Source organism: Pempheris klunzingeri, chromosome 10, assembly GCF_042242105.1.
Source record: "Pempheris klunzingeri isolate RE-2024b chromosome 10, fPemKlu1.hap1, whole genome shotgun sequence".
NCBI lineage: Eukaryota > Metazoa > Chordata > Actinopteri > Acropomatiformes > Pempheridae > Pempheris > Pempheris klunzingeri.
The window spans coordinates 27,592,262-27,610,960 of record NC_092021.1 but is presented as its reverse complement, the minus strand read 5'-3'; the positions used below and the strand labels follow the sequence as shown (position 1 = coordinate 27,610,960).

Here is an 18,699-nt window from a genome sequence, read left to right as displayed (position 1 = left end):
CAGTTAGCATGGACAGTTAGCGCAGACAGTTAGCATGGACAGTTAGCATGGACAGTTAGCATGGACAGTTAGCGCAGACAGTTAGCATGGACAGTTAGCGCAGACAGTTAGCATGGACAGTTAACACGGACAGTTAGCAGTCCGTTGTGTGAAATAATTGGTCGATATAAACGGCAGGAACATGGAGCCCTGAACGCCGTCTCTCCCACAGACGCTGGGAGACGAGTTAACGGTAACCTGGTTTAACTGTTAACCTGACCGGACTGACCGTTGTTGGTGTTGTGATGCTTTGGCGGTGACGTGCGTGCAGACAGACGGGCTGGTGTCTCTGTGGCCGTCGCCCTGATTGGGTCCCGTTGCTGACGGCGCTCTCCTTCTTCCTGTCGCTGTGTCTCTGCAGGGAAGCGTCCTCACCAGTGTCAGATCTGTAAGAAGGCCTTCAAACACAAACACCACCTGATCGAACACTCCCGCCTGCACTCCGGGGAGAAACCCTACCAGTGCGACAAGTGCGGGAAGCGCTTCTCCCACTCGGGCTCGTACTCGCAGCACATGAACCATCGATACTCGTACTGCAAGAGGGAGGCGGAGGAGCGCGAGGCGGCAGAGAGGGAGGCCCGCGACAAGGGGGCAGGGGGAGGAGGCGGGGTGCCCACCGAGCTGCTGATGAGGAGGGCCTACCTGCAGGGGCTGGGCTACTCTGACCCCGAGGACCGACAGGAGGGTGGCGGTGGTACTATCCTGAGGGATGGCGGCGACGGAGGAGGACAGGAGGAGAGGGAAGTGGGCAACAAGACGTATGAGGAGGTGGCAGACAGACAGGAGGAAAGTTTTAGGGAAGGAGAGGAGGAGGAGGAGGAGGAGGAGGAGCTGGAGGAAAGTGACAGCAGGAGGCAGATGGACTCGACGAGGGTGGACGAGGGTGAAGACGCGATGCAGCCGATGGACGAGAGCTCAGGAGAAGGGAAGACAGACGGCAAATTGGACCAGGATGACTGATGCAGAAACAAAAAAATAAGAGCTTTTGAACATTTGTTTCAATTCTGAAGGAGGATGCTTTTATTTTGAAGGGACTGTACTACTATTATCAGGGGTGGTGGTGATGGTGGGGGGGTTATACTTCAGATTCATTGTAAAAAAAAAAAAAAAAGCAAACAGTGAGATCGTAAAGGTGTGTTTCACCTGACAACAGCCCAGTTGGAGCTGAAAGGACCAACGTGAGATTTTTATTTTGTTAACACTTCCTCCTTTTGACTGAATCTGTGTGAAAACAGGAAGCTGAACTCCAGAAACAACAAATCGTGACTTTAGATTTATCAGGTTCGGTTTGATTCTCGTTCTTTGGTGTTTGGTGTCAGTTTATTCAGACTTTTATGGCCCATAGATTAAAACCAGAACAGGTTTAAACTCGAACGTCGTTCTTTTCATTTCTAAAACAACAATCAGAGTTTCACTGTCGCTAAAAAGCAGATTTTTACTGTTAGCTGACATGCTAAACAGCCTGGCTGCTGTTACAGTTTTGTTAGCGTGAATAGTAACTAATGCACCTGTGACTCCTGTAAATTACTTCATGTTTGTCTATGTGAAGCTAAAAGAGCTTCAGGCTTTTGGCTGCTAATGATGATGATGCTAACCATGCTAACTGTGTTTAGTGTGACGCTCAGACTCAAATAGTGATGCTAATACTCGTTAGCCTAGACGTATTTATCCTCCCTATTCAGTAACTTTTTATTGAACTCAGTGACGAACAAAATGGCGGCAACAGAGTCAGATCAGAGATGACAGAGATGAGCTATTAGCTATTAGCATGTTAGCAAGTTCGCTGTTAGCATGTTACTGGGCCTGCCAGCGAGTTAGCTGTTAGCTGCTAACTGTTAGCTGTTAGCTGTTGCTGCTGTAGTTCACCAAGCAGAACTGCAACAAGTCGTCACGGTGACACATATTGATGATGGGATGGATGACGCTGCGAACAGAAGCTTTCATCTTTATTCTGAAGGATAAAGATGAAAATGTAAACCTGATAACTCAGATGTCACGAAATGTTTCGTTTAAAGTCCGTCCTGGTTCTACTGGTGGGCGAGGTGAAGCAGGACATTTCTGTTCATTCCACGTATGTTTCAGTTAATTAGATGTTATTTTAAACAGTGATGCCCCCCCCCACAGATGTTTTTGGTACAGTCCTGAGTGCAACACGGTGACGTCCTCGTCACGACGCTGGGTGGGATTGTTTAAAAATCCACATTATGCAAAGTAACAGAAATGAGGATAGAAGAAGAAGAAGGCTGTGTGTACAGTATTATTCAGGCCTGAAAGCTGTGTGGTGCTATCATGTTTAACTTCCTGTGTCTCGCTGTCCCCCAAACCCCACGACAGGAAATTGCACTCAATCCCCAAATCACTACAAAATAAAAGAAAATGATTTTTAAAAAGAGGGAAAAAGCCACGAACACTCGGTCACTTCCTGTCGGTGTTTTTGTCGTACTTCCTGTCTCCTTTTACTGTGATGTTTTCTACTTTGCTTTATTTTGATTGTTTCTGGACTAACCACACGATTTTGGGCCTCCTGGTTGTGTTTTTCATTATGTGAAGGAACTTTTAAACCTGTGTGATTTTAAAAATAAAATGTCGATGTGAGTCTTAAAGAGGAGGAGGAGCGAAAGAGCTCCGTTTAAAAAGATGAAGATTAAAAGGACAGAGCCTTTTATTACTGTGTTTCTCCAGAGAAAGCCTTATGCAAACCTGCTCACCTGCTCTGCAAAGTGCCATCCCTCTACAGCACCACCTGTCCTACATCACCTGTCCTACATCAACTGTCCTACATCACCTGTCCTACACCACCTGTCCTACATCACCTGTCCTACACCACCTGTCCTACACCACCTGTTCTTCATCACCTGTCCTACACCACCTGTCCCCACATCACCTGTCCTACACCACCTGTCCTACATCACCTGTCCTACATCAACTGTCCCCACATCACCTGTCCTACACCACCTGTCCTACATCACCTGTCCTACATCAACTGTCCCCACATCACCTGTCCCACACCACCTGTCCTACATCACCTGTCCCTACACCACCTGTCCTACATCAACTGTCCCTACACCACCTGTCCCACACCACCTGTCCTACACCACCTGTCCTACACCACCTGTCCTACATCACCTGTCCTACACCACCTGTCCTACATCAACTGTCCCCACATCACCTGTCCTACACCACCTGTCCTACATCACCTGTCCTACATCAACTGTCCCTCCCCTTGTACCGGCGAGACTCCATCTTGTTTTTCTTCGTCAGTATTAGCGTAGATAGACGGCAGTTTGTTAGTTTACACACGTTTGTGCAATTTTCTGTATTTTTCTGTTCCATGACAGTATTATTATTATTATTATTATTATTATTATTATTATTGTCAGTATTACTTTTTTGTTTTGTTGAATTTTCCAACACAAATTTCATTTTTTGTTTTTATTTGAGAATTTACCATTTTATTTATGTGACTCATTTTATATTTCCTAATTGTATTTATTTCATACTGTAGTGTACAGTATTAGAGTTCCTCACACATAGATTTATTTTAGTCATTGATGCTGTCGCTGACCATTGGAGCTCAACTATGAATAGAGAACTTATTTGGAAAACGTCAATTCTCTCTTGTTTTATTTCCTGTCAAACTACTGGGAATTCTAAATTTGGGGAACTTTTGATACGATGATCATTGTGAAAACACTGTATTTTTGAGAGTGAAAAAATCCACTTTATTCATCCCACTGAAGAGGTGATGAAGGACTGATGATGATGATGGTGATGAAGGAATTCTTGAAATGTCTGAAGTATTGAATTTTTAATTTCTCCTGGAGATGACCATGCTCGAATAAATGTAGCCAAATTAAATTTTAATAAAACTGTGTTATTCGTCTTTTAACCTGGTTGGTTCATTCTCACACACACACACACACACACACACACACACACACACACACACACACACACACACACACACTGGGAGGATGATGATGGTTGTCACAGTGAAGAACACCTGTTATTACTGCAGTAACAATAGTATTGACACAGTGTAGAAATACTCAGAATAACTATAGAGAATAACATACATGACATTACAGGATTATAGTTATGGATAATTATCACAGCCACCAGACTCCATTGATTTTACCTGAATTGATATTGTGTTTTACAGTGTTTAAAGGATTACTTTGGATCCTTTAAAACACCAAGGTCAGACAGTAACAAAGAATAAATAAGCAGCAGCAGAGCAGCAGCTCTAAAATCCCTGTTTTAGTGAATGTAGTCTGGTGTGTGTGCTGTTTGTGGTTAAACCAAAAGGATCTTCCAGGTCTCTCTCTGCAGGGATCCTTTCCATGATGCTGTCACACACTGAGAATAACACTCTGAGCCTGTCAGTGGATCAAACAAGCTCTTTTAGTGGACCTACTGTGATCAGGTGTAGTATATTTTCTGTAGCATTTATACAGCATTACATATACTGTACACTGTAGTATTTCTATTCAAGTATTTTTAAATACCACTGTACATTTACTACTGCAGTATTTTATATACATGTATGCCTGTTATACAGAACATGCACATAAACACACATGTTCTGTATATCAGGACAGAGGAAGGGGAGTTAGTGACGTCAGTTAAGAGACGTCCCGCCAGGGTGGGCTCTGAAAGCGACGTGATGACGTTTAGAGCGTACGTGTGTTGACGTTTGGCGCCGGGCAGATGCAGTCAGAGGTGAGTGTGCCGCTGCTTTGAATGAAGTGTTTACACGGTCCACCGGGTTCCCGGTAGGATCAGCCGGGACAGCGCTACGGTGCCCGGGGAGGCTGCCACCGGCGGCGGACCGGACATGGCGGCTGTTTCTAGCGGGAGGAGTAGAGCGAGTAAGCTGCTAGCTGTTAGCAGCATAGACCAGCAGTATGAATGGCTAACACAGCTAACATAGCTAACAGCTAACACAGCTAATATAGTTAACAAAGTTAACAACTAACACAGTTAACATAGCTAACAGCTAACACAGTTGACATAGTTAACAGCTAACACAGCTAATATAGTTAACACAGCTAACAGAGTTAACAAAGTTAACTAACACAGTTAACATAGTTAACAGCTAACACAGCTGACATAGCTAACAACTAACATAGTTAACAGCTAACACAGCTAATATAGTTAACACAGCTAACAGAGTTAACAAAGTTAACTAACACAGTTAACATAGTTAACAGCTAACACAGCTGACATAGCTAACAACTAACATAGTTAACAGCTAACACAGCTAACATAGTTAACAGCTAATATAGTTAACACAGCTAACAGAGTTAACAAAGTTAACTAACACAGTTAACATAGTTAACAGCTAACACAGCTAACACAGCTAACAGAGTTAACAAAGTTAACTAACACAGTTAACATAGTTAACAGCTAACACAGCTGACATAGCTAACAACTAACATAGTTAACAGCTAACACAGCTAACATAGCTAACAACTAACATAGTTAACACAGCTAACAGAGTTAACAAAGTTAACAACTAACACAGTTAACAATTTCTTCTGTCAAAGTATTTAATTTAACTCCTCATCCTGATCCATGTCAGCATTAGACTATAAGTCAGACATCAGGAGGCCTCGGGGCTCATTATACATACGGAAACAATGTGGCTCAAAGTCAAGATGTGTTTTATGTGTTAAAAGTTTCGCCTGTCAGGTAAATGTGTTGGAGCAGAAAGTAGCACCTCATGAAAGTGGAACAATTCCCCCCATAGATACCAGACTGGAGGAGATCTGCTGCTTTAACAGTGTTTTACAGTGGTGAAGGTGAACTGACAGAACAAAGAGCTGAAATATTTAATATGACATGAAAGTCTGAACAGTTTGTGGTTCAGTTATTTCTGACCAGGTGTGTGTGTGTGTGTGTGTGTGTGTGTGTGTGTGTGTGTGTGTGTGAGAGAGCTGTATCTGAGAATAGCTTTTAGACTGAAACCTCAACGCAAATCTGCTGTTTGTTTAGTCACAGTCTGTTTTCTGTCACTGATTCACTCAGCCAGCGTCACTTTTCTTCATGATGGAAACTCGTCAATAAACTGACAGTATATTAATCAATGAATGTGAAGTCAGCGAGAGTTTGTTTGTCTTTTGAAACTACAATAAATGCTCTTCATTTCATGATAAATTGTATTAATATTGTACAATGATTAATAACAATAATAGCCCCACTAAATCCATAATCATTTCAACATATCAGTATTATTATTATTCATTGACAGAAAACAAACAACAACCATAATAACAGTAACTATATTACTGATCAATGTGATACTGATCAATGTGACTGATACTGATCAATGTGACTGATACTGATCAATGTGATACTGATCAATATGACTAATACTGATCAATATGGTAGCAGGTAAAAACATGACAACAGTTCATCTGTGAATAATAATAACAGGACTGATATCAGTACAAAGTGTCTGTGGCTGATGATCTGAAGCAGGAGAACCAGGACCAGGATCCACAGGAACCAGAGAACCACAGCAGGAGAACCAGGACCAGGATCCACAGGAACCAGAGAACCAGGACCTGGATCCACAGGAACCAGAGAACCACAGCACCAGGACCAGGACCAGGATCCACAGGAACCAGAGAACCACAGCACCAGGACCAGGATCCACAGGAACCAGAGAACCACAGCAGGAGAACCAGGACCAGGATCCACAGGAACCAGAGAACCACAGCAGGAGGACCAGGATCCACAGGAACCAGAGAACCACAGCACCAGGACCAGGATCCACAGGAACCAGAGAACCACAGCAGGAGAACCAGGACCAGGATCCACAGGAACCAGAGAACCACAGCACCAGGACCAGGATCCACAGGAACCAGAGAACCACAGCAGGAGGACCAGGACCAGGATCCACGGGAACCAGTGAACCACAGCAGGAGAACCAGGACCAGGATCCACAGGAACCAGAGAACCACAGCAGGAGGACCAGGACCAGGATCCACAGGAACCAGAGAACCACAGCAGGAGAACCAGGACCAGGACCCACAGGAACCAGAGAACCACAGCAGGAGGACCAGGATCCACAGGAACCAGAGAACCACACCAGGAGGACCAGGACCAGGATCCACAGGAACCAGAGAACCACAGCACCAGGACCAGGACCAGGATCCACAGGAACCAGAGAACCACAGCACCAGGACCAGGATCCACAGGAACCAGAGAACCACAGCAGGAGAACCAGGACCAGGATCCACAGGAACCAGAGAACCAGGACCAGGATCCACAGGAACCAGAGAACCACAGCACCAGGACCAGGATCCATGGGAACCAGAGAACCACAGCAGGAGGACCAGGACCAGGATCCACAGGAACCAGAGAACCACAGCAGGAGAACCAGGACCAGGACCCACAGGAACCAGAGAACAACAGCAGGAGGACCAGGATCCACAGGAACCAGAGAACCACAGCACCAGGACCAGGACCAGGATCCACAGGAACCAGAGAACCACAGCACCAGGACCAGGATCCACAGGAACCAGAGAACCACAGCAGGAGGACCAGGACCAGGATCCACAGGAACCAGAGAACCACAGCAGGAGAACCAGGACCAGGATCCACAGGAACCTGAGAACCACAGCAGGAGAACCAGGACCAGGATCCACAGGAACCAGAGAACCACAGCAGGAGAACCAGGACCAGGATCCACAGGAACCTGAGGGATGAGAAAAGCACAGAAAGGCTCCGGGGAAGATACCAAGTTAGTAACAGACATTAAAGAGACATGAAGCATCAGGATGGAGAGGAAGAGGAGGAGAGAGGAGCCCAGTGCATCATGGGAGTCCCCCGGCAGTCTGAGCCTATAGCAGCATAACTAGGGGCTGGTCCAAGACCTGATCCAGTCCTGAACTATAGGCTTTATCACTAAGGAAGGTTTTTAGTCCACTCTTAAATGTAGAGAGGGTGTCTGCCCCCTGAACCCAGACTGGAAGGAGGTTCCACAGGAGAGGAGCCTGATAGCTGAAAGCTCTGGCTCCATCACTACTTTAGAGGACTTTAGGAACCACCAGTAGACCTGCAGTCTGGGAGCACAGTGCTCTAGTGGGGTAGTACGGTACTATGAGCTCTTTAAGAGATGATGGAGCCTGAACATTAAGAGCTTTGGAGGTGAGGAGAAGGATTTTAAACTCTGTTCTAGATTTGACTGGAAGCCAGTGAAGAGAAGCCAGTACAGGAGAAAGATGGTCTCTTCTCTTAGTTCTGGTCAGAACAGGAGCAGCAGCGTTCTGGACCAGCTGGATGGACCTGGTTTTAACAACATTAGTAGATGGAAAGTCCTGAAAAGGTGACCGACAGTAGAGAGACATTCTGCCGTCTCATTGTTTCTGTTCAGTCCTCAACGTTCTTCCTTCTCCCTCGTGTCCCAAACAGGCTTCTGTACATGTCCACAGCCTGAGGTTTGGACAGCAGTGTTACTGTGAGACTGCTCTCAGTGGGTCTGAGTCAGTTAGCACAGTCAGTTAGCAGTTAGCACAGTCAGTTAGCAGCTAGCACAGTCAGTTAGCAGTTAGCACAGTCAGTTAGCACAGTTAGCACAGTCAGTTAGCAGTTAGCACAGTTAGTACAGTCAGTTAGCACAGTTAGTACAGTCAGTTAGCACAGTCAGTTAGCACGGTTAGCACAGTCAGTTAGCAGTTAGCACAGTTAGCACAGTTAGTACAGTCAGTTAGCACAGTCAGTTAGCACAGTTAGTACAGTCAGTAAGTACAGTTAGTACAGTCAGTTAGCACAGTTAGTACAGTCAGTTAGCACAGTTAGTACAGTCAGCACAGTCAGTTAGCACAGTTAGTACAGTCAGTAAGTACAGTTAGTACAGTCAGTTAGCACAGTTAGTACAGTCAGTTAGCACAGTTAGTACAGTCAGTAAGTACAGTTAGTACAGTCAGTTAGCACAGTCAGTTAGCACAGTTAGTACAGTCAGTTAGCACAGTCAGTTAGTACAGCCAGTTAGCACAGTCAGTTAGCACAGTTAGTACAGTCAGTTAGCACAGCCAGTTAGTACAGTCAGTTAGCACAGTTAGTACAGTCAGTTAGCACAGCCAGTTAGTACAGTCAGTTAGCACAGCCAGTTAGTACAGTCAGTTAGCACAGTTAGTACAGTCAGTTAGTGCAGTCAGTTAGCACAGTTAGCACAGTCAGTTAGCACAGTTAGTACAGTCAGTTAGTACAGTTAGTACAGTCAGTTAGCACAGTTAGTACAGTCAGTTAGCACAGTCAGTTAGCACAGTTAGTACAGTCAGTTAGTGCAGTCAGTTAGCACAGTTAGCACAGTCAGTTAGCACAGTTAGTACAGTCAGTTAGCACAGTTAGTACAGTCAGTTAGTGCAGTCAGTTAGCACAGTTAGCACAGTCAGTTAGCACAGTCAGTTAGCACAGTTAGTACAGTCAGTTAGCACAGTCAGTTAGCACAGTTAGTACAGTCAGTTAGTACAGTTAGTACAGTCAGTTAGTACAGTCAGTTAGTACAGTTAGTACAGTCAGTTAGTACAGTCAGTTAGCACAGTTAGTACAGTCAGTTAGCACAGTCAGTTAGCACAGTTAGTACAGTCAGTTAGTACAGTTAGTACAGTCAGTTAGTACAGTTAGTACAGTCAGTTAGTACAGTCAGTTAGCACAGTCAGTTAGCACAGTTAGTACAGTCAGTTAGTACAGTCAGTTAGTACAGTTAGTACAGTCAGTTAGCACAGTTAGTACAGTCAGTTAGTAAAGTCAGTTAGCACAGTCAGTTAGCACAGTTAGTGTAACATTTGACTTTGTAAAGTTGTGTGCGTGTGCGTGTGCGTGTGTGTGTGTGTGTGTGTGGAGGGGGGGTCCCTGTGAAAATGGTGACATTAACCCTTCGCAGTTTTCATCATCATCATCAGTGGGTGATGGAAGTGAGATGAGTCTGCTGGAATCCCCCCTGCCTGGATTTAAGGTGGAATGATGAGTTCTCTGACAGTCTTCCACTAGTCTGTTTAAGGTGGAATGATGAGTCCTGTTTCAGGTTCTTTAATCTCTAATTCTTGAATTTATTTCCAGCTTTTCCGTTTGCAGGCTTTGTTGATTGGTATTTATTGGTGTGCTTGGTGTTTTTCTGGAAGTTGTGTGCTGGTGTGTGCTGGTGTGTACTGGTGTTTGCTGGTGTGTGCTGGTGTGTGCTGGTGTGTACTGGTGTTTGCTGGTGTTTGCTGGTGTGTGCTGGTGTATGCTGGTGTTTGCTGGTGTGTGCTGGTGTATGCTGGTGTTTGCTGGTGTTTGCTGGTGTTTGCTGGTGTGTGCTGGTGTGTGCTGGTGTGTACTGGTGTTTGCTGGTGTTTGCTGGTGTGTGCTGGTGTGTGCTGGTGTGTACTGGTGTTTGCTGGTGTTTGCTGGTGTGTGCTGGTGTATGCTGGTGTTTGCTGGTGTGTGCTGGTGTATGCTGGTGTATGCTGGTGTTTGCTGGTGTTTGCTGGTGTGTGCTGGTGTATGCTGGTGTATGCTGGTGTGTGCTGGTGTATGCTGGTGTATGCTGGTGTTTGCTGGTGTTTGCTGGTGTGTGCTGGTGTTTGCTGGTGTGTGCTGGTGTTTGCTGGTGTTTGCTGGTGTGTGCTGGTGTGTGCTGGTGTGTGCTGGTGTTTGCTGGTGTTTGCTGGTGTTTGCTGGTGTATGCTGGTGTTTGCTGGTGTATGCTGGTGTTTGCTGGTGTGTGCTGGTGTTTGCTGGTGTGTGCTGGTGTTTGCTGGTGTTCACTGCTGGCGATGGTTGTGGTTTGGTGTGTGGTTCCCGCTGACATTTCCTGCCTTATTGTTTGGTTTGTCAGCGTTTAGATTTGTACTTTGCTGATTGATGTTGGTGATGTTTTTGTGCTGGAGTCACGGCCCTGTGGGGGTCCACAGGTAGCCGTGAGGGGTCTGCTCACCGTTAAAGAGACGGGGGGTGTTGGGCTGTCTGAGGCTGGGGAGCAACGTGGGGGTGACTGATGTGGTCCTGAACCTGAAGCCAGTCCAGATTTCTTCATCTCAGAGGCCAAAAGGTCAAAAGCGGCGAGCTAATCGGCCATCTCCGTCCCGCCGCCGTCGGACACGTCCACATTTCCATATTCCACATTATTTAGGCCGCATTCAGGAAATAGATTGGCCCCCCGGGAGCACAATGGGCAACATTATGCTGCTGCCTTCTATCAGATTCTTAGTTTGGACACATTTGCATTTAACCTGGCGTGAGCCTCGCCGCCGTATCGGCCCCGCACGCCGAAGAAAGAGCTCATTTCCTCCTGCTGATATGAGTGTGGTGCTGACTGATGAGCAGTCTGTGGGCGCCGCGCTGAGTGCTGCAGATACTTTAGTCCCATTGTGGGCGGCTAAATGGAAGCCAACTGGAAATCAGTGGGGGGGGGGGACGAGCTCGTCCACTTCCTGTTAAAGCTCCTCGCTGCATAATGGACGCCGGCGTCTATCAGGACACGCCGCTGCTCAGATTATCTCCTGGAAAGTTCACTGTGTGCAGCTCAGCGCCAACAATGGATTTCATTTACACACACACACACACAGAAACACACACACACACACAGAAACACACACAGAAAAACACACAGATCAGGAAATAATCCATGTTATTTAGTGGATCTGCCGACTCTTCAGTTTTCCTCTGGAGCCCAGAGAGAGTGCCGGGTCGACCTGAGGTCCTGGGGGGGTTCTGGAGGTCCTGAGCCAGAGTGAAGGTGTGTGTGTGATGGTGAACCAGCCCCCCCCCTCCTCAGCATCCACTGGTACCAACCAGATCAGCCAGCTGGTCACCAAGGGGTTAAATAACTAGTTAGTCAGTGTGTAGTGGAGGTCTATAGTGTGTGTGTGTGTGTGTTAGTTAGTCAGTGTGTAGTGGAGGTCTATAGTGTGTGTGTTAGTTAGTCAGTGTGTCAGTGTGTAGTGGAGGTCTATAGTGTGTGTGTGTTAGTTAGTCAGTGTGTTAGTGTGTAGTGGAGGTCTATAGTGTGTGTGTGTGTGTGTGTTAGTTAGTCAGTGTGTTAGTGTGTAGTGGAGGTCTATAGTGTGTGTGTGTGTGTTAGTCAGTGTGTCAGTGTGTAGTGGAGGTCTATAGTGTGTGTGTGTGTTAGTCAGTGTGTTAGTGTGTAGTGGAGGTCTATAGTGTGTGTATGTGCTAGTTAGTCAGTGTGTTAGTGTGTAGTGGAGGTCTATAGTGTGTGTATGTGCTAGTTAGTCAGTGTGTCAGTGTGTAGTGGAGGTCTATAGTGTGTGTGTGTGTTAGTTAGTCAGTGTGTTAGTGTGTAGTGGAGGTCTATAGTGTGTGTGTGCTAGTTAGTCAGTGTGTCAGTGTGTAGTGGAGGTCTATAGTGTGTGTATGTGCTAGTTAGTCAGTGTGTTAGTGTGTAGTGGAGGTCTATAGTGTGTGTATGTGCTAGTTAGTCAGTGTGTCAGTGTGTAGTGGAGGTCTATAGTGTGTGTGTGTGTTAGTTAGTCAGTGTGTTAGTGTGTAGTGGAGGTCTATAGTGTGTGTGTGCTAGTTAGTCAGTGTGTAGTGGAGGTCTATAGTGTGTGTATGTGCTAGTTAGTCAGTGTGTTAGTGTGTAGTGGAGGTCTATAGTGTGTGTATGTGCTAGTTAGTCAGTGTGTCAGTGTGTAGTGGAGGTCTATAGTGTGTGTGTGTGTTAGTTAGTCAGTGTGTTAGTGTGTAGTGGAGGTCTATAGTGTGTGTGTGCTAGTTAGTCAGTGTGTCAGTGTGTAGTGGAGGTCTATAGTGTGTGTATGTGCTAGTTAGTCAGTGTGTTAGTGTGTAGTGGAGGTCTATAGTGTGTGTGTGCTAGTTAGTCAGTGTGTTAGTGTGTAGTGGAGGTCTATAGTGTGTGTGTGCTAGTTAGTCAGTGTGTTAGTGTGTAGTGGAGGTCTATAGTGTGTGTGTGCTAGTTAGTCAGTGTGTCAGTGTGTAGTGGAGGTCTATAGTGTGTGTGTGCTTGTTAGTCAGTGTGTCAGTGTGTAGTGGAGGTCTATAGTGTGTGTGTGCTAGTTAGTCAGTGTGTCAGTGTGTAGTGGAGGTCTATAGTGTGTGTGTGTGTGTGCTAGTTAGTCAGTGTGTCAGTGTGTAGTGGAGGTCTATAGTGTTCCTGTTCTGGATCAACATGTTCTCTGTCTTTCTTTAGTCTCCTCTGATGAACAACATGTCTGAAGTCTTTTCTCACTCATTCTGCTTTAGTGACTTCTGGAACCTTCTAGCTGAGGTTGGACACATTTTAGGGACATGAAGAAGAAGAATTTGCATTTTTTTATACGATCAATCGCATCAGTTAACAGCTAAAAAAGCAATAATACTACAGTTTATTTATGAATAAGGTACACACTCCACATTAGCATTAGCACAGGTTAGCATTCCTACATGTTAGCATTCGTACAGGTGTAACCTTTGTACAGGTTAACATTAATATGTTAATAATACACATAAACACTCTTACAGGAGGAAACAAAAACAATACCGAAGATAACCTGAAACCATTTAGAGGAAAATAGACCATGAAGGGGGGCTTTAGGGAAGGGCTACCTGACCAATCACAGGAGGGTCCTGTCTAAACCTGACCAATCAGAGGAGGGTCCTGTCTAAACCTGACCAATCACAGGAGGGTCCTGTCTAAACCTGACCAATCAGAGGAGGGTCCTGTCTAAACCTGACCAATCAGAGGAGGGTCCTGTCTAAACCTGACCAATCAGAGGAGGGTCCTGTCTAAACCTGACCAATCAGAGGAGGGTCCTGTCTAAACCTGACCAATCAGAGGAGGGTCCTGTCTAAACCTGACCAATCAGAGGAGGTCTTTGTAGAACAAACGTCCCTTCTCAGTAGCAGTCTGTAGGTTTTACATAAACGTACCATAAAACAGTGAAGAGAACAAAGAGCTGTGAAAGTGTGATCATATACCTTCATCCTCCATCAGCTCTCTAATCCTTCCCCCTGATCAATACGATCAGTGTGATCAATAACTGTGTCTCCTGTCCATCAGGGCTCTCCGTCGCCCAGCGTCCTGCTCCTCGAGCCGTTCTACGGCGGCTCCCACAAACAGCTGATCGACCTGCTGAAGGAACACATCGGCGGCTGCTCCGTCTTCACGCTGCCCGCCAAGAAATGGCACTGGAGGGCAAGAACGGCGGCGCTCCACTTCAGCCAGACCGTCCCCACCTGTCCTTCATACAGGTGAGCTTCACAGGTCACATGGTACAGACTGACAGGCTGCAGGTAGCATTTGTACACACGATGTTCGGGATTGTAATATTCAAAGGTTAGGAGCTGCTGGTTTCTGGGGGGGGTCACCCAGAGATCCAGATCTGATCCAGAGGGTCCTGATGATGAAGCTGACAGGACATCATCATCATCATCAGGGGGATCAGGACTGTGGGATCATCCTCAGAGGAGACCTCATCCTGGTGGCCCACACCACCATCATCATCATAACCATCATCATCATCATAACCATCATCATCATCATAACCATCATCATCATCATAACCATCATCACCATCATAACCATCATCATCATAACCATCATCATAACCATCATCATCATCATCATCATCATCATCATCAGGGGGATCAGGACTGTGGGATCATCCTCAGAGGAGACCTCATCCTGGTGGCCCACACCACCATCATCATCATAACCATCATCATCATCATAACCATCATCATCATCATAACCATCATCACCATCATAACCATCATCACCATCATAACTATCATCATCATAACCATCATCATCATAACCATCATCATAACCATCATCATCATCATCATCATCATCATCATCAGGGGGATCAGGACTGTGGGATCATCCTCAGAGGAGACCTCATCCTGGTGGCCCACACCACCACCACCATCATCATCATCATCATCATCATCATCATCATCATAACCATCATCATCATCATAACCATCATCACCATCATCATCATCATAACCATCATCATCATCATAACCATCATCACCATCATCATCATCATCATCATAACCATCATCATCATAACCATCATCATCATCATCAGGGGGATCAGGACTGTGGGATCATCCTCAGAGGAGACCTCATCCTGGTGGCCCACACCACCACCACCACCATCATCATCATCATCATCATCATCATCATAACCATCATCACCATCATCATCATCATCAGGGGGATCAGGACTGTGGGATCATCCTCAGAGGAGACCTCATCCTGGTGGCCCACACCACCACCACCACCATCATCATCATCATCATCATCATCATAACCATCATCACCATCATCATCATCATCATCATCACCATCATCATAACCATCATCATCACCATCATCATCATAACCATCATCATCATCATCATCATAACCATCATCATCATAACCATCATCATCATCATCATCAGGGGGATCAGGACTGTGGGATCATCCTCAGAGGAGACCTCATCCTGGTGGCCCACACCACCATCATCATCATCATCATCATCATCATCATCATCATCATCATAACCATCATCATCATCATAACCATCATCATCATCATAACCATCATAACCATCATCATCATCATCATCATCATCATAACCATCGTCATCATAACCATCGTCATCATCATCATCATAACCATCATCATCATCATCATCATCATCATCATCAGGGGGATCAGGACTGTGGGATCATCCTCAGAGGAGACCTCATCCTGGTGGCCCACACCACCATCATCATCATCATCATCATCATCATAACCATCATCATCATAACCATCATCATCATAACCATCATCATCATAACCATCATCATAACCATCATCATAACCATCATCATCATAACCATCATCATAACCATCATCATCATCATCATCATCATAACCATCATCATCATAACCATCATCATCATAACCACCATCATCACCATCATCACCATCATCATCATCATCATCACCATCACCACCATCACCACCATCACCACCATCACCATCATCATCATCATCATCATCATCATAACCATCATAACCATCATCATCATAACCATCATCATCATAACCATCATCATCATAACCACCATAACCATCATCATCATAACCATCATCACCATCATCATCACCATCATCACCATCATCACCATCATCACCATCACCACCATCACCACCATCACCATCATCACCACCACCACCACCATCATCATCATCATCATCCCCATCACCATCATCCCATCACCACCATCATCTTCATCACCACCATCATCTTCATCACCACCATCATCTTCATCATCACCATCATCATCACCACCATCACCATCACCACCATCATCATCATCATCATCATCATATCATCACTATCATCTTCATCATCACCACCATCACCTTAATCATCATCTTCATCACCTTAATCACTATCATCATCATCATCATCATCACCATAGTGTTCTGTCTCCTCTGGTCTCTGTTCTACTCTTTAGTGTTCTGTCTCTGTTCTAGTCTTTAGTGTTCTGTCTCTGTTGTAGTCTTTAGTGTTCTGTCTCTGTTCTAGTCTTTAGTGTTCTGTCTCTGTTCTAGTCTTTAGTGTTCTGTCTCTGTTCTAGTCTTTAGTGTTCTGTCTCTGTTCTAGTCTTTAGTGTTCTGTCTCTGTTGTAGTCTTTAGTGTTCTGTCTCTGTTGTAGTCTTTAGTGTTCTGTCTCTGTTCTACTCTTTAGTGTTCTGTCTCTGTTCTAGTCGTTAGTCATTAACATGTTTTTTTGTGTGTTAAATCAGGGTCCTGTTCAGCAGCTCGGTCCTGAACCTGTGTGAGCTGGTGGCTCTCAGACCTGATCTGGCCCGTCTGAAGAAGGTTCTGTACTTCCACGAGAACCAGCTGGTTTATCCGGTCCGCAAAGAGCAGGAGAGGGACTTCCAGTACGGATACAACCAGGTCCTCTCATGGTAAACCCCTCAGTCCTGTTTTGAAGTCATCAGAGTCAGGTAACTCTGCTGTTTCTAACCCAGGGTCCTCTCCTGGTCTCGGAATGACTGCTAGGTACTAAAATAGTTGGAACTGGTCCAGTCTGGTTTAACCACAAACAGCCGATATATCGCTCTCTGCACACACACCAGACTACATTCACTAAAACAGGGATTTTAGAGAACAGGACACAGGAGCTGCTGCTCTGCTGCTGCCTCCATCAGTCAGTGTGTTTGTGTTATTGTGACTTTGGTGTTTTAAAGAGTTGGTTCAGATCTGAACAAACCCTTTAAAACACCAATAACACAACCAGCAGAGCAGCAGCTCCTGTGTTCTATGAGCTAAAATCCCTGTTTTTGTGAATGTAGTCTGGTGGCTTTGAATAGGGTGATAAAATAGCTGTTGGCTGAGGTGATCTACTGGACCAATGCCAACACTTTTACTATCTACCAGTCATTCAGACACCAGGAGATGGACAGAGAGGATCATGGGTAGGAACAGTGGGGTTCTCCTGTAATGACTTGCTCACCTTAAAAAGCCAAAGACATTGACTGATGTTTGGAGTGTCTCAGTTTTCTGTCACCAGTTTAAAATCCCCTGACTTTGGGGGAGAGGCGGGGTCACCCTGGAGACAGACGACCATCCACACTCACACCTGCAGTCACTTAAGAGTCTCCAGGTAACCTGCAGGTGTGTGACAGTGGGAGGAAGCTGGAGAACCAGAGAGAACCAGATAGGGCTTTCACACTGGCAGGGCTCTGTGCCGATTCCGTTTCCCGAACCTAATTTTGAACCGGCTGGCATGTTCAAACTGGAAAAAAATTGGTTCGGAACCTGAAAAGTTGGTTCTCAGCTGGAACCAAAAAATAGTTGGTTCTTCCTCGCGAACCGTGACATCATCAGTTCAAGAAAAAGCAAGTTATGTGCCAAACTGGAAGAGTGTGTTGTGTTTACTTCCGCCTGAGTAACACGGAGTAACGTTCACCTACTTTGGTTCCTCTTAAACTGGTGTGAACGCAGGCTGGTTCACCACAAAGCACCAAGGTTCTGAGACTCCAGATCGGAGCCAGAACCAGAGCCAGAACCAGAACCATGTCTGTCTGAAAACACTAAGAGAGAACCAGAGAGAACCCACACAAGCAGGAGGAGAACATGAGAACTCCTTACAGGAAGGTTCAAAGGTCCAAAGCACAAACCTGGAGCCTTCTTCCTGTGAAACAACAGCATTCCACTGCACCATGAAAATACCCAGCGAACAATATAAGAATGGAACCTGCTGCCGTTTGTTTGTAACACTTTGTCTTAATGAGTGTGATCGGTTAACGAGCTGCTGTGACATGATGCTGTGTGTGTAACTGCAGTCTAGTTGTCATTAATCAGCTGTCCGACTGTAAAGAGAAAACTGATTGTTGTTGATCTGCAGGGCAGCTTGTCAATAAGAGTCTCTCTAATGTCGTTACTGCAGCATTAAATAACTGATCATTAAGGGGCCTCTGATTGGATCACAGCCAGATTACTGCACTCACCCCAATTATAATGCAGCACCACTGCAGCTCAGGGTTCATATCAGAACTCCACTTAGAAAACTGCTGATTTTAGGTGGCTCCAGAACTGTTAATGTTGGTGCTGCAATAAGCTCAAATAAATCAGCTGACATTATCTTATTACACATAAATCAGCATCAGTTTATCTGTCTGCTCAACAGTAGCTGTCAGGGAGGAA

General features: G+C 45.5%; 2 protein-coding genes across 4 annotated transcripts in view; both read left to right on the top strand.

Moving 5' to 3' along the window:
- zeb2a (zinc finger E-box binding homeobox 2a) overlaps positions 1 to 3,912 on the top strand; it is a 51,851-nt gene extending 47,939 nt beyond the window's left edge. For all 3 annotated transcript variants that reach the window (XM_070837728.1, XM_070837730.1, XM_070837727.1), the window contains one exon: positions 401 to 3,912. In XM_070837728.1, the coding sequence (XP_070693829.1) occupies positions 401 to 999 (599 nt within the window). In that variant the 3' untranslated portion in view covers positions 1,000 to 3,912. The remainder of the gene's footprint in view (positions 1 to 400) is intronic.
- Positions 3,913 to 4,731: 819 nt separating this feature from the next.
- gtdc1 (glycosyltransferase-like domain containing 1) overlaps positions 4,732 to 18,699 on the top strand; it is a 32,699-nt gene continuing 18,731 nt past the window's right edge. The window contains exons 1-3 of the mRNA XM_070838150.1: positions 4,732 to 4,761; positions 14,054 to 14,244; positions 16,791 to 16,958. Coding sequence (XP_070694251.1) covers positions 4,750 to 4,761; positions 14,054 to 14,244; positions 16,791 to 16,958 — 371 coding nt within the window. The 5' untranslated portion in view covers positions 4,732 to 4,749. The remainder of the gene's footprint in view (positions 4,762 to 14,053; positions 14,245 to 16,790; positions 16,959 to 18,699) is intronic.